At 50.1% G+C, this 21985-nt stretch overlaps 1 protein-coding gene across 6 annotated transcripts in view; it reads left to right on the forward strand.

Moving 5' to 3' along the window:
• Positions 1 to 21985, forward strand: part of MYO9A (myosin IXA) — a 325415-nt gene that overhangs the window by 295652 nt on the left and 7778 nt on the right. For all 6 annotated transcript variants that reach the window (XM_075007302.1, XM_075007303.1, XM_075007305.1 and 3 more), the window contains 12 exons: positions 579 to 736; positions 1829 to 2052; positions 2602 to 2718; positions 3974 to 4162; positions 6228 to 6275; positions 8705 to 8816; positions 11330 to 11391; positions 14773 to 14965; positions 15687 to 15815; positions 17648 to 17753; positions 18796 to 18927; positions 20277 to 20400. In XM_075007302.1, the coding sequence (XP_074863403.1) occupies positions 579 to 736; positions 1829 to 2052; positions 2602 to 2718; positions 3974 to 4162; positions 6228 to 6275; positions 8705 to 8816; positions 11330 to 11391; positions 14773 to 14965; positions 15687 to 15815; positions 17648 to 17753; positions 18796 to 18927; positions 20277 to 20400 (1594 nt within the window). The remainder of the gene's footprint in view (positions 1 to 578; positions 737 to 1828; positions 2053 to 2601; positions 2719 to 3973; positions 4163 to 6227; positions 6276 to 8704; positions 8817 to 11329; positions 11392 to 14772; positions 14966 to 15686; positions 15816 to 17647; positions 17754 to 18795; positions 18928 to 20276; positions 20401 to 21985) is intronic.

Raw genomic sequence — 21985 nt, forward strand, 5'->3', positions numbered from 1 at the left:
GGGGAGAACATGCAGTGAAATTAAACAAACATCACAATGCAAGACCCAAATCTCACCAAAGTATAACTAAATCAGTCTGTGTTAAGTTCTGTCTGTCCAAATTCCCTTTGTTAACACAGATTGAGAATACTTATTTAATTTACCCTATGTTAAGTACATAAGTTAAGCTATGTGTACTTATCTGTGATAAATTATCATTGAGAAACAGTAGTAGGTAGAATGTGGCAGCATATTTCAGTGCTCACTTTAGTGATGGGCTCCCAAGACGCACAGTTCGAGTCAGCAACAGCCTGGATCATAGAGTCATTCCGAGAGGGCTGTATATTGACCGTATCCTTTTTCCCCCAGCTGAGTAAGCCCAGTTCCAGCCAGACCTGCTAGGATGAATACCTACTGCTTCTTTTTTAACTTGATTTCCCAACACTGAAATAAATCCAGGTTCCAAAATGCAGCTTTACATGTTTTGTTGCTGTTAGAAGGGTAGAAGGAAGCATGGGACTCTGTTAGATTTGGGGGCGGAGCAGGGGGAAGGAAATCATCTAAATAAAAGCAATTTCTGTTATCTCACTGCTGTACAGGCCTCAGAGAGCCAAGATGAGATTCTGGGCTAAAGGGAAACAGGGAGAGAAGAAAACACCCAGAGAGAAGCTGGCGACACAGTCTGAGCTGCTCGAGCTGTATGCAGAGCAAGAGGAGTCAGGCGCAGAGATGATTCCTGGCCTCCAGCTTGGAGAAGGTAGATTGGGGAGCAGCAGGAGATGTGGTGGTTTTGCCAGGCTCCTTTTAGGTATTCTGAGGGTCTGCAAACTTGTATGCTTTGGAATTCTTGAGAGTGAACAAAGGGGACTGTGTATGGTAGAACATTGCCATGGGGGCGGTGGCTTGCTTTCACTGCATGATTAGAAAATCTCCCTGTGTAGGCCGGGTGAGAGCATGGGGTGACGAGCTGAAGACAGTAATTACTTTAAAAAATGAGGCTAAGGAGTCTGAACAATGTCGTAATCCCCAAAAAGACACATTGGTTTGTGAATATGTGCACCAGTTATTTAAGGGAAGAACACCATAAATGGGGTATTGTTTTAAAACAAATATCAGCCCCTGAAAGCAGAGAAATTCAGCTCCAGACCAGTGGCTGTAGAAAAAAATCTCACTTCTCACATTTGATGTCTTGCTTACATCTAAGCCTTTTACTGCAGCTGAACCCCAAAGCTGCGTTACTGCTCTGATTCCTAGTTAATGCACCGGGATCTCTGCAGAAAGTGCTGTATAACCTTCAACTGAGTAATTATCACGGCACTGCTTTGAGATAGTCAGGTATTCTTCCCCTACAACAGAGGAGGAAGCAGACAGAGGCTCAGCTGTTTCCACTCGGATAAGTGATGTACAAATACAATACCTTCCTCCTCTGCTCCCTGCAAATATTCAGAGTAATATCTGCCAGCTCTCATGACAGGTTTTTTCTCTTTGTTATGCTATCATGCCCATCAGCACAGCTTGGAGACAAAGAGCTGAGCTGGGTTCTCTTCAAGTTTGCGCTTGATCAGCAGAATTGTTCTCCAAGTTCCCGTGACAGAACTGGTGGTCGTGGGGAGAGAATCCATCTTGATTTACAGGTCCTGGGTGAAACTTGCAGTTCCGGCATTTGGGAGAATCTTCTTTCTCACTTGTGCCCTGGGCACATTTGAGTAGAAGTTTGAGACCCCAATAATATTGCAGCATTTGAAGTTTTCATAATGAAGTTATAAGAAACTAACAACATGATGGCGCTTCTGGGTGATCAAGAAAGCAATTCTCATCTGCAATTTTCTTTCTTACCTCTTAATTGCAGAATTGGGTCCACCTCACCTGACACCCCCAAGGAGCCCAGAGCTGTCAGGCATGTACAAAAGGGAATTCAAGGAGAACAAGGAACCATCTCCCAAAGTGAAGCGCAAGCGCAGCGTGAAGATCAGTAGCTTGGCACTGGAGCCTGCGCAGTGGCAGAATGACTCTCTGCAGATCATCACCAGTGCTGGTGACTTGAAACGCATGGATGAGTTTCTTCTGAAAAAGGCATGCTCGGCCATTTCACTTCCATATAACCACAGTAGAGAGCAAAAGAGAGATGTTCTGCCTCGTGCACTACAGAATCAGGGTCATCTCTTAAAAGCAGCAGCGGTATTTATACCACAAATGAGCTGGGACTTTTCGATCAAACGCTACGACCTTGACTACCGCCGTTCCAAATAATTTTCCACTGTTACTGTATTGTGTTATCTCAAATCCATGTTCTGGATGGGGTTTATTTCATCATTACTTTTTTTTTTTTTTTTAAATATTGGGGGAGAGATAGAAACTACTCTTCTTTAGTCTCCAAAGGAAAACACCTGATTGGCTGTTTTTAGTTCTGTACCATCAGAACAAAATAAAAGGTATTCAGGAAGTCATGGAACTGATTGGCTGTCTGACCGGAAAGGAAAGAATGGCTGCATGCATGAATCAGTGTATTCTCACAACCTAGCAATAGCTAACCATGTCATCAGCTTACAGGAGGGCAGTTTTTCTTTACTAAATGGTGCTGGTGCCTAAAACAGAATGTTGTATTTTTTTTGTATTTCCCAGATTAATGATCTGGATAATGAAGACAGTAAGAAGGACACTCTTGTGGACGTGGTGTTTAAGAAAGCATTAAAAGAATTCCGACAAAACATCTTCAGCTTCTACTCATCAGCTTTAGCGGTAAGTAAAGGGGGTGACATGTCCGGTACCCAGTTAGCGGAGTAGTAAATGGAAAACTTGAGTGAGGCAGAGGTCCCCTGGCCAACACCACCAAATTATAACCTCTTAGTGCACCTTAAAATAGTTAAACTCAAGCGTGGCTGAAAACTTTAGGGATATAAAAAGATGATATTGAGTGAACTACTTATGCTTCTCTCACTAGTAGTTGTGTGCTGTGCCCTGGCCTTCACAATCTGCTCTAAAGCTCTTGGTTCCTCCAGGGTGTAAATCTGGCATTACAGCTCCCTGAGCAGCCCTACTTCCAGCAGCACGTAACTCAGTGTAGGTCACATTCTGACCTCGAGAGGGTCTTGTACTGCGTCAGACCTCAACTATATGCTGCTGAAACGCTCAAGTTACATTGTAGACTAGGGTGTGCAAAATTAAGTGGGAGGGAGCGAACTGCGAGTGCTACCCAGAATGCTACAAACATTCACGTTAAAAGGCCCGTGGTGTAATTTCTGCTAGCTTGGAGCTCTTCCCTGTGAGCATCTGTATAGATCTGCATTGTATGTCACAAGATAAAGCTTGGAACTTGCCAAAACTAGCAAAAATTCTCCAGCCCTTCCGTGCGATTCAACATGTCATGTAGCTGGTAGCCTGCTCAATTGATGTCTCTTCTGCTGTTCAATCCACCAGCCAGCCACTGTGCTCTAAAGTGTGTTGTAGGATGTAACACTGAGCAGAGTAGCTTTTTCATCATGCTTCTGTACTTACCCACATTAAAGGCTCGAGAATACAAGAACTAGGGGACACCAAATGAAATTGATGGGTAGTAGGTTCAAAACTAATAAAAGGAAATTTTTCTTCACACAGCGCACAGTCAACCTGTGGAACTCCTTGCCTGAGGAGGCTGTGAAGGCCAGGACTCTATTAGGGTTTAAAAAAGAGCTTGATAAATTTTTGCAGGTTAGGTCCATAAATGGCTATTAGCCAGGGATAAAGTATGGTGCCCTAGCCTTCAGAACAAAGGCAGGAGATGGATGGCAGGAGATAAATCACTTGATCATTGTCTTCTGTTCTCCTTCTCTGGGGCACCTGGCATTGGCCACCGTCGGCAGATGGGATGCTGGGCTGGATGGACCTTTGGTCTGACCCAGTATGGCCATTCTTATGTTCTTGAGAGTGTGAGCCAGGGCTGGAGCAGCTCTCCCTGGGAGCTATGGAAGCTTGTCCTGCAGAAGTCCTTTTTCTGATCCTGTTGTTTCTCCATAAGATGGATGATGGGAAGAGCATCCGGTACAAAGACCTGTATGCCCTGTTTGAGCAGATTCTGGAGAAGACCATGAGGCAGGAGCAGAGGGACTGGTGTGAGTCACCTGTCAAAGTCTGGGTCAATACCTTTAAAGTATTTCTTGATGAATACATGACAGAATACAAGCCCCTGGATTGCACTGCTCTAAAGGTATGGAGAGGACCAGTCTGCTGCTTTCTCTTTGTTAATTGAAATGTGGCTGTTGATTCGTACACTGCGTCTCTGGGATGCTGTAGACCAGGGATCTCAAACTCAATTTACCTTGGCATAAAGACCTCAAATTCTCCTAATGGGCCAGTGGAAACCCTGCTCTGGTAGGGCCCCGGGGCAGGGATCTCCACACATCCCCTCCCTCCAGCCTGCTGCCCTGGGCGATTTAACAGGGGCCAGGCTTGGGGGGAGGGTCCGAACACCACTCCCCAGGAGCACAGGAACTCGTGCTGGTAACCATGTCTGGGCCGGATTGTGGAATTGTTCAGGCTGTAGGTGACCCTTCGCCATGGGCTTGAGACCTCTGCTGTAGACTGTCAGAGTGGGCAGTGACTCTGCTGCAAAGTCTTGAGGATCCTCCTCTTTTCTTCTCTTCACCCCCTGCTCACCCACAAGGGTCACCCTCTCTTGTAGCCTGGTGTCAGCAAGGCCAGAACTGTCTCAGCTGTGGCTGCTCACTCAGCCATAGCGGTCACTGCTGTGCTCCCTGAGTGACCCACCCTCTCCGTGGTCCTGCCGTGGTGCCCTGGTCTGTAGTGCTGTGGGTACTAGTCAGGCATTGGCAGTGCTGTGCCTGGCGCGTGGAGAAGGTTTTCACGCCTCTCTCTTCGTGAGGCGGGTGTGATGCAGCCCAGTGAACAATATGCTCTTGGCAGTGGTGACTCCCCGCTTTTAACTGACGGCCAGTGCACATGTTGCACGTGGATTAGCAGGGAGGGGCAGGCCGAGGAGTTCAGACAAATTCGAGACGTCAAAGCTTTAGCGCCACTAAAACACCAAGTGTCAGAATACGCGCTGCGGTTGTCCTCAAGTCCTAGTACATTTTCAGCACCGTTTTTCTTCCTTCACCTCTTCGTAAGTTTCAGTTCTTACCTGTGGAAACGCCTTTTCATGGACGTCCGTGTTTGTCAACACTGATGAGTAGAAATCAAACCCTTCCAAGCTGAATTATCCCCTGTGGGCCAGGGCAGGCAGCAGGCCCCGACTAAAAATGTGCAGCGCTTCGCACCACTGGTTGTCTGTCTGAAAAACAGGACCGTTCTCCGCAGCTGGGAGTGTGGGGATTTGAGATGGATTTAAGATTATTTTCAACATCTAAGGGGGAGAAAAAGCTGGGAAGATAGTATAGAGCTTCCCAGACCACACCCAAAGGCTCCCAGTTCTCCCCATTCCTGGGAGGGTCTGCCTCTCTGCCCTCCCCAGTGACCAGCCGCCCAGCCCCCTCTCAGCTCTGGCAGGCGTCTGCCAGGGACGGAGCTGGGAGTTGTCTCCAAGTTGCAGATCAGTGTGGCAGTCAACAAATGGAGACAGACCTGCCACAACACACAGCCCACTCTCACGTCCATGCTGCTGTTCTCGTGCATCCTGCTATGGCTCACTCCCTGGGCCTCCCTCCCTGCAAATAAGACCACGAATGGCTCCTAGGCCAGGCTGCTGGGGTCACCAGTGCTTGTTCTGGAGAGCAAAGTTTACCCTTCCTCTCTGACTCTCATGCTGCAGCTCATCCACAGCCCTCAGGGCAAGTATCTTGTGGGTCCAGGATGTGAGCTCTCAGGGGTAGTTTTTCAAAGCCTGGGGCTCGGAGCTGAAGCAGAGCATCTGGCCCGGTGCAGGGATGCAGTTAGGGTTGAATTTTCAGAATCAGCCAGCTGGCTTTTGAAAATGGGATTTTGGCTCCTAAGTGACTGTGGCACTGTGTCTGCAAGTCAGTGCCCATTGTGAGCATCCAGGGACCTGGAACTTCCAGGCCTGCTACAGGTCCAGACTGAAGTGAACTGGCAGAGCTGTGGAGTTGGATGTGCAGGCCTGGACTTGCAGGGGTTGTTGCAGGTCAGAAATGAGACCGCTACTCTTTCTGCAATGTTCTTTTATCCCAGATGGCTGGGGCTGAGTATAGGTTTGAGGATGAAGACTGAGGAAGATAAATTTGAGAGAATTCAGTAGACTTGAACTTTTACCGTCTGATTGAATTATTCTCTTTAATTCTCTTCTAAATACGTCCTAGGTGCCAAAAACTGAGAGGAAGAAAAGAAGGAAAAAAGAAGCAGATGCAGTAAGTTGAAATCTCTGTGCTTCAGCGGTAAAGAAATAAAGTCTGCGTGGTCAGAATTTCAAGTGATAGAGGAATCATGCTGGTTACAAGCTCTCTGCCAAGATTTGAGCACTGTAACTTACAGAGAACAAATCTCCAGGGAAGAAAGATTAACCAATGCTCTAGAAAATCTACCAAGGTGGACTTGGTTTGATTTTTGCATATCTCTCTCTTTTTTTGGCTCAGCTTTTTAGATCACACTAATTCCAATTTTGTTGACCGCGAGCGAGAACAATGTAATTTACAATATTTTAATAAATAATGGAGTGCCTTAGTATGTAACGTGCAGTAAAGGCTAGTATTTGCCTGGCTGTCCATCGTGTAAAATTCAGAAAGTTGCATTCCATTCTTGTGAGATCAGGGCAAAGGAATATGATTTTATTGCATTTGGAAAGGGAGCCATCTGCTTTAAAGATGTTCTGCCATCTGCTGGAGAAGGAACAGAAATGCACTTTAGTAACTAAAAATCATGGAGGGGCTCCTCAAGGAAGTCATTTTGAGGCACTTGGAGGAGGGGAAAGTGACCAGGAATAGTCAGCATGGATTCATGAAGGGCAAGTCATGCCTGACCAATCTGATTAGTTTCCACAATGTGATAACTGGCTCCGTGGATAGGGGGAAAAAAATCAGTGGATGTGATTTATCTCGACTTTAGCAAAGGTTTTGATACGGTCTCCCACAGTATTCTTGTCGGCGAGTTAAAGGAATGTGGATTAGACAAATGGATGGTAAGATGAATAGAAAGCTGGCTGGAAGGTCGGGCCCAGCGGGTAGTGATCAACGGCTCGATGTCAGGATGTCGGTTGGTCTCTAGTGGAGTGCCCCAAGGTTCGGTTCTGGGTCCTGTTCTGTTCAACATATTTATCAATGACCTGGATGAGAGGTTGAATTGCACCCTCAGCAAGTTTGCTGATGACACTTAGCTAGCGGGAGAGGTAGATATGCTGGAGGGTAGAGATAGGGTCCAGAGTGACTTAGACAAATTGGAAGACTGGGCTGCAAGAGATCTGATGAGGTTCAATAAGGGCAAGTGCAGAGTCCTGCATTTGGGCCAGAAGAATCCCAAGCATTGGTCCAGGCTGGGGTCCGACTGGCTTGGGAGTAGTTTTGCAAAAAAGGATCTGGGAGTTGTAGTGGACGAGAAGCTGGACATGAGTCAGCAGTGTGCCGTTGTAGCCAAGAAAGCTAATGGCATATTAGGTTGTATCAAGAGCAGTGTTTCCAGTAGATCCAGAGAAGTGATTATTCCTCTTTATACGGCTTTGGTGAGGCCGCATCTGGAGTACTGTGTCCAGTTCTGGGCCCCCATTTATAGGAAGGATGTGAATGCACTGGAGAGGGTCCACCGGAGGACGACTGAAATAATTAGGGGGCTGGAGCATATGACTTATGAAGAAAGGTTGAGTGAATTGGGACTGTTTAGTTTGCAGAAGAGAAGGCTGAGGGGGGACTTGATAACAGCCTTCAACTTACTGAAGGAAGGCTGGAGAGAGGCTGTTCACAGTGGTCACGGATGGCAGAACACAGAACAATGGTCTCAAGTTGTGGTTGGAAAGGTCCAGGTTGAACATTAGGAAAAACTTTTTCATTAGGAGGGTGGTGAAGCATTGGAATGGTCTACCAGGGAAGTAGTGGAGTCTCCATCCCTGGAGGTGTTTGTCTCGCTTCGACAAAGCCCTGGCAGGGCTGATGTGATGGGTTTGGTCCTGCTTAAAGCACGGGGCTGGACTCGATGGCTTTTTTAGGTCTCTTTCAGATCTGTTGTTCTGTGATTCTGTGAACTAAAAGCTCAGTTTACAGACATGGGTAAATGTACAAGATCTCTGAATCCCTGTTGCAGATGTGCAGATTGGCAGCCAGTTGTTTAGGAACTCAAGATTTCACTTTCCACATCAAGATTTCAGGTGTTCCTCTGGGTTGCTAATGTTTGAAAATTGGGCTTGTTGAAGGAAAAAGAGCGAGGAACAAGGGGATCTTTCCATTTTGGAAACGCATTGAAATCGTGGGCATTTTATTCTCACAGCTTGGTGCGTGATCAGAACTGAATGGAAATACTTCTTTGTGCATTCTGTCTCTGCAGCTCAGTATACCCCCGTTTGGTATTGGTTTGATTTTTACGCAGGCGCGGACCTAGGCTGCCGGCTGGAAAATCTACAAATAAATTGCTTCAGAAAAGAAGTGCACATAAGACAGTGACTCAGCTAGAAAGACGCATCTCTTGGGCGAGAGTCACAGGCCGGGGAGGCCTGTCCCATATTTATTCCTAACAAAGTAGTTGCGTCTGTCCTAAGCCCGCAAGTACTGACTGTTAATTCACCCATTCTGCAGCAAGTGGTGCATCAACCCTCCTGCTTGTGCTACTGCATTGTCTACCCTGTGTTTTGTCCTAGGTGGAAGAGCATAACGGTCACATCTTCAAGGCAACCCAGTACAGCATCCCCACGTACTGCGAGTACTGCTCCTCCTTGATCTGGATAATGGACAGGGCTTCTGTTTGCAAACGTAAGCACGGGCCATTCGGCTTGTCTTTTGAACCTTTCCTCACGATGTCGCTTGTTCTCCCAGGGATCCCCGACGTATTTCCCTCTTCCCTCCCATGACATCCTGAGGCCACGAGAACCAGGGACCCATCCAGAGTGCTCCCAAAATCAGCGAGAAAGGCCACTGTAGAGCACATAGTGCAGAAGGGGAACACCAGTTGGGCCTCTCTCACAAAACTGCAGACATGCTGCTGGCTCTTGAAGCTAGTCGCATAGTATTTAATTAGATCTTTACAAGACAGTGAAAAATGATCAGAGAAGAATACTGCTCTACAGCTACCTAGTCTCAATATGTTGGGTACATTGTCCTTTTCAGGCTGCAGAGTTTCTAATGCCCTGATGTGCCTGACCCCAATCAATCCAATTTAGAGTATTTAAATTTGAGTCAGTTGGCTCTCTGTGGTCATTAGAAAAAGTTTGGCAAATGTATTTTTTTTGTCTGTGGTTTTTCTGACGTCCCTGAAAACCGAGAGTGGCCTTCTGATGGGAGAGGAGGGGCTGAAGTACTGTACTCATGGTATTTCAGTACAAAATTGGATGCACAGACAACTGAAATCAGGTGACATTTCCAATCCAGTCAAGCAGATCCAAATCAAATAGCTCAGAGAAGCAGCTAAGCTTATGGAATATCTTCTGAACCGATCTTCCAAACCTACAAATGGTGCCCAAAAATGTAACCCTCACGTCTTTTGAAAATACTTTGATTTTGCATTTATTAGGGCTGTGAATGCAAACAAGGTAGTTTGGAGGCCAAGAGTCACAAATTCTGGGCAGTGCAGACATCTGGCTGTGAAGATCAGGTTCAAAATGTCAAGCACAAGGCTGTCGGAAACGCACAGCCCCGAGTCTCTGAACGGTGGATAATTCACTTGTACCGTGGCTTTACTGACCGACTCTTTGAGTCCCTAGTCCAATAATGAATTCTGCCACTGTTTGCCCTATATCTTTGGGAGCCTTTGTGCTGTGCAGCCAGTAATGGTCAATTCCCTGGCACAAGCAGCCTGCCTTCAAGCATAAGGTCTCGCCCTGGCTCGCGCCAGTCTGATTCCACTTTGCAGGTGACACCAAGAGATGTGCAGTCCAAAGTCTGTCCTTCCCTACTTTTTAATTACCAGAAACTCGGACTAGATTCAGAGATGCAGTTGTAAGGGGGAAACGAACATAAGCGAGTTATGCAGAAAATAAACAGAGAGCTGCAGCCATAGGCCATACGTTCCCATAGCAGATAAAAACCCCTTTCAGACACGAGGTGCCTGTTGCCGTCAAGCTGTTTCTCAACTGTTGGAGGGATCCAGTGTTTGTGGGCAGCCTCCTGCCTGGAGTCTGCCCCCCAAGTTGTGGGTGGTCTCAGGTTGGGTTTTTCCCCATCCCTGTAGATGTCTGAAGTAGGGAGCGCTCCCTCCTGTCCCGGTTTCTAACAATGGGCTTTTCCTCTCCCTTTCACATTGTTCCCAGTGGCTTTGGTGGTTCCTTGTGTTTTTCCCTGGGCTGGACAATGGCTAGGTCAGGGGCAGAGAAAATACAGCCTGTGGGCCAGATCCAGCCTGTTGCGGCCCAGCGAGACCCTTGGGCAGGCTCTTTGCCTGCTGTGGCCCCACACAGAGCTCGCAATGGCCGGTTGCTGGGGCCAGCGTGTGCTCCTCTACACAACACTGCCCCACCCTCAGCGCCACCCTCGTTGCTCCCATTGGCCGGAAGGCAGCCGGCTGTTAGCTGCAGGGCCGGTGCATGTTGGTGCAGGCAGCACATGGAGACCTGCTGCTCGACACCCCACACAGACACACGCTGCCCCAGAAGCGCTGCTTTGAGTGGCAAGTCCGGTGGTGGCAGGCAGGGAGCCTGCACAAGGGTCTCGCTGGGTTGCCTATGGTAAGTTCTTCCTGGCCAGAGCCTGCGCCTGGTGTCCAGCCCTCAGCCCGGGTCACCACCCCTCCCCATCCCAGACTGTGCAGCGCCTCTCAGACCTTAGCGCCCCACCCCATGCACCCACGCATCCTCTTCTGCGCCCAGCCTCCATCCCAGGCCCCTCGCGCCCCCATGAGCATCATAGAAAGGCGCAGCCCCGGACCACTCACCAACATCTCGGGGGGGCCCCCCTCCCCCATCGAAAACTCCTGCCCCCCTGCGGTAGGTGCTTGAAGCCAGTCTCCTACATTGGTGGAGCAGCCCCTCTCTGCCTGGTCGCTTCGCTGCCCTCTTGTGAAGTGACACTCAAGTAGCAGCACAGGTACAGTGAGGCATATGCCTGGCCCCTCCCTAGGCATAACCCATCTGCAGAGCTCAGAAGGGCGAGTCAGTTTAGAGCAGGGCCAGCTTTGGCGTAAGTTCCTACGTGTCACGCTCTTGCAGCAGAGCGACAGGCCAGGCTCGCTCAGCTGAAGGGATTCCCTTGGGGGTTTAAATCTGCCGTTGCCCCCGGGTACGCCGCCGGGGGTGCCGTAGCACGCTAAGTGCCGTTCTTTCTCCTTGCTACAGTTTGTAAGTATGCCTGTCACAAGAAGTGCTGTCTTAAAACCACAACCAAGTGCTCCAAAAAGGTAAGACTTGGCCAGTCCATTCATCTGCTTCTCTCTCTCGACTCTCCTGCGACTGCGGCCGCAGTGATGTCATGGGGGGCAGTGGTGGGGCTGTACTAGAGGCGTGTGCCACCTGCGGAGGTGAACTTGCTCTTCAGAGCTGAGCGTTTTTGGGTACCCCATTGCCACTGCTCATCCGCTTCAAGGCTTTAAATGGTCTCATCGGCTGGAGGAGCCAGCCTCATTGTCCAGCGCTGCAGGAGAGCTAGAGTTGAGCAAGGGGTCAGTGTATTGTACAGCACACGTCATGGTGTATATAGGGCCAGGCCAAGGGTATCTAGGGTTTTTATTTCCTGACCCTTGGTGGTGGTTTTTCTTTTTGTTCCACTTTTATAGTAATTTAATGTGTGTTACCCTAGATACTCCAGCACCAAGGAAGCCACATATGACCCACTCCATAAAAACATGCGTGGCCTCCTAGCTGTTATGCACCAGATGAGATGTATAGACAACAGACAAATTCAGCAGCTTATTAGAGATGTCAACCAGTCATTAAATTGTCGTTTCCTTTACTACGGTGTTTATTGCCCTCAGGAGGTGGCTGGTATGGCTCTTGGTATTGTGTAAGGGGAATAGCATGTGCAAAGCTTTATCTGTTTCCACGGTGTACTTCCTCCAGGGCAGTAGAGCACTGCAACATTGGAATGTATTCTCTATCATTTTTCAGCACACCCCCCCCAGCCGCGGAGAGCACAGAATCTCTGCAGTGTAACTGAGGGGGTTGGATCCAGGCTGGTATATAGATAACAGCCAGGGGCATTTGCACACGGCTAAATGCTGCTCTCAGGTGTTTTGAGGAGACTGGGGCTCCTTTGCATGTTGAAGCATTTTGTATTCATGTGCTCTCTGGCCTGAACCGGTGTGTGGCGTGCTTATGTGGAGGAGAACGGGTATCGTAGCGACATGCCAGCTGCCTCTCCTTATGTCCAGAAACCACAAGTGGGCTCACCAAGGCAGGCCTAGCACTTTGGTTGACAGTTCAGTGGCGCAGAGCCAGAAATGCACCAAGCAAGAAATGAAGGAATTCAGTCCAGGAAAACTCTGCTAAAATAAAGTAACTACCTGGCGTACATTCATTTCCTGAATTCTAGGGAAGTGGCATTCAGGGGTTAGCCAACGTCATCTTTAAAAATCTTGCTTACTAAGGCCCAGAAAAAAATTGGAATCTGAGAAATAAATACCAGCCCAAAGGGGGAATGGGAAACGGTTAGGCCCTTGGCATTTGTTAATATTTTCTATCTGAATGGATTCCGGCTGCTCAGGGTGAATTTTCACAGAGCATCAGCTGAGGGACTCCGTCCCGTTCTCCAGGGAGCGTGCGCTCGCTATGCTTTCGGAAGGTGCCCGTTATCCGGAGGGCGGCAGCGGATTTCCTAACTGCGTTTTAACTTTATGCAGAACATGGTGACTTTTTACAGAGGCTGATAGTGGAACTAAGAGAACCCCAAGCTCAGCTCACCTGTGGCTTTGCTGTGATGGTTGTTGCCATTTGCATGAATGCGTTTGATGCCAGTGTTGACCGTTTTGTTCTTTGAACACAGGACAGCAGCAGTGAGGGTTTTGTGGTTGCGCTTGATGTTAGCTATGGGAACAGCCCAGTCCTGGCACTGAAAGGGTGATGGTACCATATCTTGTAAATTTTACACAGAAGATTACAGTGGATGAGAGGCTGGGTGTGAGCCAATGGTGTGCCCTGGTAGTCAGGAACTAATGCATATTGGGTTCCATTCATAGAAGCATTGCCAGTACTTCTAGGGAAGTGATTATTCCCGTCTTCAACACTCGTGAGGTCACGTCTGGAGTATTGCGTCCAGTTCTGGGCCCCCCCCCAGTATAGAAAGGATGTGGATGCATTGGAGCAGGTCCAATGGATGGCAATGAAAATGATTAAGGGGCTGAAGCTCATGACCGGTGAGGAGAGGATGAGGGATTTGGGCTTACTTAGTTTGCAGAAGAGAAGATGGAGGGGCAATTTGACAGCAGCCTTCAGCTTCCTGAAGGGGGGCTCTAAAGAGGATGGAGAGAGGCTGTTCCCAGTAGTGATGGATGGCAGAACAAGGGGCAATGGTCTGAAGTTACAGAAGGAGAGGAGTCGGTTGGATAGTGGGAAAAACTGTTTCCCCAGGAGGGTGGTGAAGCACTGGAATGTGTTACTGAGAGAGGTGGTAGAATTTCCATCCCTAGAGGTTTTTAAGTCCCGGCTTCACATAGTCCTGGCTGGGATGATTTAATTGGGGTTGATCCTGCTTTGGGAAGGGGGCTGGACTTGATGATCTCCTGAGGTCCCTTCCAGCCCTGGGATTCTATGATCAAGACCAGTTGCTGTTGTCCTTTCTTCCTGGTGTGCTCCTGCAAGGAGGGCTAGCCTGTGTGGAACACACACCCCAAGCCGTTCCCCTTGTGTTGCTTTCATTTGTGCTGCAGCGACAGAGAATGAAAAGCAGCAGACGTGGGAGAGTGGCCCTGGTGAGAGGTTTAACCCAAGCCACACGCCTGGTTTCCCATGCGTTGGTCCATATGTTCAAAGCCTCCGTAGTGGAGCAGTGCGGTATTGCATGGAACGTTTCTCCCAGCCTTTTGCCTTTATCCAGCCAGAGCCTCTCGTTCAGGTTGAATGCGATCAATTGTTTGCTGGCGGTTGAGTCTCTAAAGGGCAGTTCTGGCTGGGAACCTGACTCTGTAAACCCAGGGAGTGTGGGGGTCTCTCGCCGATTCTCTCTCAACGGCTTCCGTGTTGCACGTTTTTGTAATAGCCGGCGCTGTCAGTTCCCCAAGGGATATCCGCAGCAGCCTGTGTGTGTTCCCTCCAGGGATCGTCGCCGGGCAGTTCAGCCAGCGAGGCATGAAGCAGACGAGGCTATAGCTCACCGTTGCGCAGCTGTGTTGGGTCTACAGGCGCAGTAAAAATGCCAGTCAGTGAAGCAAATGATGACTCGGGGAGGGAACCAATGGGCCATTTCAGAGCCACTTTCCTGAGCACAGCCCCATTGCAAACCTTGGCGCTGAACATGTGCTGATCTTGCCAGTAGCGTGCAGTGCTGCCGACGCAGCTGAGGAAACACAGGGATAGCCACAAGGATGAGGACAGGCCATGGGAGAGGTTGGGGTTGTGGGGCAGCGTACAGGCTCTGATACCCAATTAGATTTACTAGATTAATTTCCAAATAGCCCACTTAGCTTTGTTGAAAATTGGGAACTGCATCTTGATCAGCAGTCAGATGCCCTGGCCTAAAATGCAAGGGTCCAGCCCAGGACATCCCTCGGCTCACCCCGCTGTGAGCAGCACTGCCTTGAGACCTCTGAAAGGGGATTACAAGCTCCCTCTCTTTCTCCACAATTCAGTATGATCCCGAGCTTTCCTCGCGGCAGTTCGGGGTGGAGCTCTCCCGACTGACCAATGAGGAGCGAGCAGTGCCGCTGGTGGTGGAGAAGCTCATCAACTACATTGAAATGCATGGGCTGTACACCGAGGGCATTTACAGGAAGTCAGGCTCGACCAATAAGATAAAGGAGCTACGACAGGGCCTGGACACAGGTAAGATGAAGAAGAAATCAGAGGGAGGAACCTATTGGGACAGCTGAGCACCTCTGTCGGGGGGAATTCATGCCAAAGAGGCCAGTGCAAAGGAACTCTGGCTGCTGACAGCAAGGAAGTACTGACAGGTGTCTAAAACCGACCTTCACCAAAGGTCTGTGCTGTGTTAGTGCTCTCCCGTCTTGGCGTACTGCGTAATCCTTTCCTGTTCTATTGCACCTCTTGTGCGCAAGCATGCAAAAAACAGTCATGAAAAGAAATGAGGGGAAAAGCTACATGAGCATTGCTTCATATTTATCAACATCACCCAGATTTCCAAAGTGCTTTACAAACTCAGTCTACAGACCTTTGGCCCTAAAGAACTGACTCCTTTCACAACAAGGGCTTTAGCCCGATCCTTTTAAAAATCAGCAGCCGTGGTTGGGCAGGTGTTCGCTGTGTTGTCTGTGGTGGTTACAGCACCTGCTTCTTGTAATCCCAGTTTGTTTTGGGAATAAGGGGATTTCGAAGTGTGGTGCTTGTTTCGAAGCAGCCACGTCTGTACAGCCAGTCTGCGCTTTTGAAGCATGACTGGCTGCCGTTATGCTAATGAGGTATTGAATATGCATGTTAGTGTCTCATTAACATGCCCCTTCTGAAAGGGAGGGACGTGTGTCGACACGGCCTGCTTGTTCACTGGATCAAAACTGCTGGTTTGCTTTTCCTTTGCTTTCTTTTCCAGATATAGACAATGTGAATCTAGATGACTACAATATTCATGTCATTGCCAGTGTGTTCAAACAGTGGCTGAGGGATTTGCCCAATCCCCTCATGACCTTCGAACTCTACGAGGAATTCCTGCGAGCTATGGGTAAGGAAGGGCTTCACAAATCAGTAGTCACCCAAGCCCCTGGCAGTGAGGACATCTGGTTGCTTTCAGGTGCTAAACCTATTTTCTGCCTGCCCAGAGCACCTGGTCCTTTTCCAACTTCACTTTTATCGTCACCATTGTCATGACAACCAGAAGGCAAATAGGTTTTGTGCTTGTGCAATTGTATGACTGCTAGTTGTACAGTGTTTGAGTCCAAATTGTTGCTTTGGAGAGGTCGTCCTTTGATATGAGAGTTACAAGCAACACAGGCCTTGCTGTGACTACTGGAAAGAGTGTAAGGGATTATTTGTGTAACAGTGTGGTTTCAAGCACTGCATGCGGTGCAAGCACTGGCGGCAGTGTGTAGGGCAATGGCTCTAGACATTTCTTCAAATAACACGTAGTCAACCTGTGGAACTCCTCGCCAGAGGATGTAGTAAAGACCAGGACTTCAACAGGGTTCAAAAAATAGCTAGATAAGTGTGTGGCGGATAGGTCCGTCAATGGCTATTAACCAGGATGGGTAGGAATGGGTTCCCTAGCCTCTGCTTGTCAGAAACTGGGAATTGATGATGGAGGGGAGTCACTCAGTTGAGTCCCTGTTTTGTTTGTTCCTCTGGGACATCTAGCGTTGGCCCTTGGTGAAAGACAGACCACTGGGCTGGATGGATCTTTGGTTGATCCACTGTGGCTGCCCTTATGTTCGTAACCCTGGTCTTTGAAGGGGGTGCATCAGATCATGTCCATGTTTACCTAGTTTGGCAACAGGCTACATGAAAGGCACACAGAAGGTCAATACTGACTAAACGTTCAGACAAGCAATGGCTGGTTCATGCTGAGCTCTCTCCTGCGGGGGCTGCAATGTGTCATGAACGGTAAACGAGGGGGCCAGAAGTTTTCCGGTAACGTGCCAGACACCCTTGTATTTTTATGTCCGACTGTGTAAAGCAGGTCGTTTTCTGGGGAGGTGACCTTGGGGTGCCCAAGGGAAATCTGTCTCAGTCTGGAGAGGCTGAGACCCCCGGTGAAGGGCATGTGTAGCTACGTGCCCCGGGGAGAAGAGGGCAGTGTCCACGCTGCAGTGCATCCTGCAGCTCAGTGACGGGCTCTGGCAGGGGGAGGCAGCAAGGGAGAGGCTCTGATAGCAGAGAACTGCTGGAGCTTCTCCCAGCTGCCTCCTCTCAGAGCCGTTCCCTGTTGCTGGAGTCTTTCCCTGCAGCCGGGTAGAGAGAAGGAAGGGTTTGGGCAAAGGGCGCTGTGTCATTTGTGCCAGGCTTGCCAAGGCTGAGTCCTGGCACCGCTGGGCCTGACAGATCAGAGCCACCTCCCCTCCCCCCACACTCTCAGGTACCTCTGGACTTGCTGTGTCCATTAGGAAAGTGAATATGTTCTTCTCCCCCAGCTTCTAATAGCTTGAGCCCAACACCTCTCTCCTCACAAATGAAGCCCTGCATCTGGGTTGGGCCCCCCAGCACCTGACGTCTGCGTTGCTGTTTCTGTCTGTGCTGGGGGGCGGTTTTGGTGGCAAGCAGTGAGCGCAGCAGGGACGTGCCCCGGGAGAGGCGGTTTTATTATTCAGCTCCCAGCTCTTGGAATCTCTTTGAAAGAAATCGGTGTCAGGCGCCCATGTCTTTGGCGCAGGACCTGCGGGACCAGGGTGGGAGAGAGAAGCTGTGAATGGGGCCAGTTTGTGCAAGCAGGGGGAGGAGGGAGTTGCCGGCCCTGACCCCGTGCGCCGACCTCCTGCCCGGTGTCCTGGGCTGGCCAGCACAATGGCTTTCCCAAGCTGAGGTGACAGCAGACGCTGCAGGGTGTGACTCTGCTCTCCCCAGGCCTGCAGGAGAGGAAGGAGACGGTCCGCGGCGTGTACTCGGTCATTGACCAGCTCTCTCGCACCCACCTGAGCACCTTGGAGCGCCTCGTCTTCCACCTTGTGAGGTAACGGCCAACCCCAGCATGCAGCCGCTCCCCGCTCTTCCTTCCTCACGAGGGCCCAATTCTGACACGCCTACTCACCAGGAGCATCCCCTTACGCCAGGGCTCATCCCGCTGGGTCAAGGTGCTCTCGCGCCTGAGTCAGAGTCCCGGTCCCCACGTGATCTCAGTGCTGTGGTAGGAAAAGAGGAGCGAGAGCGCTCCCCAGCTTAGCTCCTGCGCTAAGTTCTGAAATTGTTCTAACCCTCCGGACCCGGCGCTCGTTCTCCAGGCGGTGCTGGCGCTGTGGTTGACAGCACGCGGTAACATCAGTTGTTATGGAATTACAGATACGTTCCCGTTCATAATCGCAGCCAGTGGTGCAGACTTGCTGGAAAGACAAGTGCGCTGCTGCTCTGGGGGTTTAAAACCCCTGGCTGCAGGCCGCAGATCTTGCACGCTCAGGCGTGCAGAAAGGTGGCCGTGGGATCCCAGCATTGCCACACCTTGCACCCTTCAGCTTGAATATTCAGGCTCTAGAGAGGATGGGATGCTTTTGCGTGAGCTCAGGCACTATCGAGCGCAGGCTCTCGCCACTGTGCTGCAATCTTCGTAGAGCTGTGTGCCTTTAGACACCAGTGCTCTTGTTCTAAGTCCTACCTTAGTGAGGGCTCGTTGAGCCCTTGCTACTGTAATAAACGTGCACTGCATCTGTCCTCGTTAGGCTGAGTAAGTCAGAGCAAAAGACCCCAAGAGAACATCAGGGAGTGTCGCGTGGTTCGCCGAGTGTCCATTGTCTGACCTAATTGCCATTGTCTGGTATAACACTTACACCTGTACTCTGGTTCTTCACCAGAGACGACAAACTGCAGCTCTCAACTTCAGAGCTACAGAAGTTCCCCCAAAGAATGGCCTCCAGTTCTCATGTGCATATCCAGCACCTCTCTCCCTGCCCTGCTCTGAACGGGCACTTGTCCTTCCCGTTTCTCTCCAGGGGCACTTCCGGCCAGGGTTAGGTACGTTGGAGCTGCCTTTAACCCTTACTGCTCTGTTGTTCTTCGTTTAGGATTGCCCTGCAGGAAGAGACCAATCGAATGTCAGCTAATGCTCTGGCCATTGTGTTCGCCCCCTGTATTCTCCGCTGCCCTGACACCACTGATCCACTGCAGAGCGTTCAAGACATCAGTAAAACAACCACGTAAGAATACAACATTTCCACTTCTAGAGTAAACCCACATTTCTAGCTGTAACGACAGCAGGCGACCCCTGAATAATGCATGTTAATGTGCTCTCGAACCATGGTTACAACACAGCGCTCTTTTGCAAGTGAGCTGCCTTAATGAAATTCTGGCTATTCCATCAGGAACTAGCAGCTGGTAATGTTAATGACTAAAGAACCCACATCCAGGAGTTTTTAGAGATCTGGCCCCTAAGCTTCCTGGGCAGTTGATGGTGATATTTCATGAATCCTGGAGAAACAGAGGAGTCCCAGAGGAGTGCAGAAAAGCTCATCTGCTAGTATCTAAAAAGGATAAACAGGCGGCACTGATTAACTGGTGGCCTGTTAGCTCAAGGTCAATCCCAAGGAAGATCATGGGCCTGCTGATACAGAATGGTAATCAGTGAAGAACTGATGGGTGGCAGTGTAAGTGGTGCCAGTCAGCACTGTTTTATGGAAAACCGATCTTGGCCGATGTTCTTGATCCTGGTTTTTGATTGGATGCCAAGTTGAATTGCAGTGGTAACCACACTGGCATCGTAGACTTAGATTCAGTATCACAGGTCGTCCTGGTTAAAAAAAAATTAACGCCTACAAATTCAGTCTGGCAAATATTAAAAGGATTAAAAACTGGTGAACTGATCTCTCTGTAGGAATTGTAGGCAGGGAACCCTCTTCCAAGGGGTGGGGAGGGTTTGCAACAGAGCGCGCCACAGGGTTTTGGCTTTACAGGAGGCCAGACACGTAGCTTGGGTGGACAGGGTGATGCAAGATGAAATGCTGTGGGCTTTGTTATGCAGGAGACCAGATGATACGAATGCAGTGGGCCTCCCTGGCCTTGGCAGCTGGGACTCTCTCTTGCTCTGTCCTAGAAGAACCGCTTTGGCCTTCAAATGTGACAGTTATTTGGAATCACTCTTCTAAAGGTGCACTGCAGTCCTACTGCCTGCCCAGCTTGGCTGCAAACGAGCACAAGTGTTTGCCTGCCAATAGATACAGAACGGCTGCTTCAGCCGGACTGAGCTTTCAGCCTGTCGTCGGAACATGCCAAGCTTTCCTAACCTAGGTGGCTATTCTCCCGTCCAGGCAAACGATCAGTTTCTCTGATGGAGCTTGTGGGGATCCCTCCCTTTATTCGCCCACTTTAGCTTCCCTGCCTACCCAGTTTCAACAGCATTGTTCATTGCCAACCCACGGAGCAAGAGAATTGGTGCCCATCCCTTCCTCTCTGTGACATTGCAGGGCTGTAGGACTCGGGCAACGTGGCCAGCGCAGACACAGCCAGAGCTCCGTGTTCCCTTTGTGCCACTTCCTGTTCTTTTTTACAGCTGCGTGGAGCTGATTGTCGTAGAGCAGATGAATAAATACCGAGCCCGACTCAAGGACATCAGCAGCCTGGAGTTTGCCGAGAACAAAGCCAAGAGCAGGCTGTCTTTGATCCGCAGATCTATGGTAAGATTCAGGGGGCGGCTGGTTCTCTTCCCGTGTCAGGAGAAAATGGAGCAGAACTTCCTGTGGGAGGTTGCTCCAGCCACCTTGGTTACCGTCAGTTCCCTTTGCGCATAAGATTCCGAGGAGAATCTCGTGTCCGTGCTGTCAGCGCGTCTGTGCCTGATTTGTTTGGGGAGGGGGTGTCCTAACAGAGGAGAACTGAAGGTCAGAGGATAACCTAGTGCAGACAAGTCACCCCATTCTTCCCTCTCCCTTTCACTTGAACTAATCCCACCTACCTGTTTCCTGCCTCTTTCGACCTCTTGCCTCGTACAGCTCCCAAAGCATCAGACCTGGGGCCAACGGGGGGGCTAGCCCTCCGCCCTGCACTGGCTCCCTGCATTATAGCAGAGAAGAGCCCCGAGGAGGTGGACACGGGCCTGTCAGGATTCTGAAGCAAAGTGCCACAGACGCCTGGTCCTGGACTCCATTCCCAGGTGCAGGTGGACATTCTTAGGACCTACTTTGCCCGTTTGGACTGGTTTACCCTTTAAGGTGTGCTTCTCTGGCACTGACCAGCTAACTCCTTTGCTAAGGGCGCCTAATCCCACACTGCCCACTGTGTTACAACCCTTCGCTCCCACAGAACACCAGGGCAGATCTGGGGAGAAGTTGCCCTTAACCAAGGCCTTGCTTCCGTTCCCTGGATGCAAGTGAGAGCCTGCTGCAGAGAGGGCTGAACTGAACGGCTTATAAAGGGTCACCTTCTTTTCCTCCACTGCCTCTGGGTGCCTGAGAGACCTTCTAGTGGGTTACTGAATGGGAGGCAGAGTCTGGGATTCGAATCAACCTGTTTCTCCTTTGCTGTAAGCTGAATGAGCAGCAGGCGGCTGGCGTGCTGCATTCTGAGAGAGGATGGCTGACTCAGCAGGGCGGTCAACCCCCTTAGGCAGTGCCACGAGGAAGAGCAGGCTCGCCGTTTATAAAGACCAGTACCCCTGTGGCATGTCCCGTCAGGAATCCAGCTTTGCCAGTTGCAGCCAATGCTAAATCTGCTCCACGCAGGCGCTTCAGCAGTTACGTTGCAAGGCTTGAGGCTCAGCTATGCATCGTTGCTAAGGCAGCAGAGAGCCGACCCGCTCACGACATTAAAAGACTCTAGAAGTTCTTTTAAGGGGGCAGTGGCATGTGCACTCTAACCTTCTGCTTTCCTTTTCATGTCCTCTCTAATCCAGAAACCTGTACTAATTGCAGTTAGATTTATGAGCATAACCCGCAATTCAATCCCGGTATGTATTAACCACATCGCACTCCGTGACAGCCACATCCCATCGTTGTGTGTAACCCCCCACTCACTCAAGTACCATGCCACAGGCTCCTGTGTGACTTTGCCCCTTCATTCCGCTGCAGGACCCAGCCCAGGGACTGACCTTCCTTTCCTCTCTCGGGGGGAGCACCCTAAGGTCCCCGTCCCCTAGGGGAGGCGCTGGAGCAGGAGGAACTGATGCCAAATGGTTGATGAATTTGCCCTCAGCAACTGCATTGGTTACTGCAGTCCACTGGCCCGCTTGTCCACGTCACACACATGGGAGAGGCGTTTGACCTG

The sequence above is a fragment of the Carettochelys insculpta genome, chromosome 12, assembly GCF_033958435.1.
Source record: "Carettochelys insculpta isolate YL-2023 chromosome 12, ASM3395843v1, whole genome shotgun sequence".
Classification (NCBI taxonomy): domain Eukaryota; kingdom Metazoa; phylum Chordata; order Testudines; family Carettochelyidae; genus Carettochelys; species Carettochelys insculpta.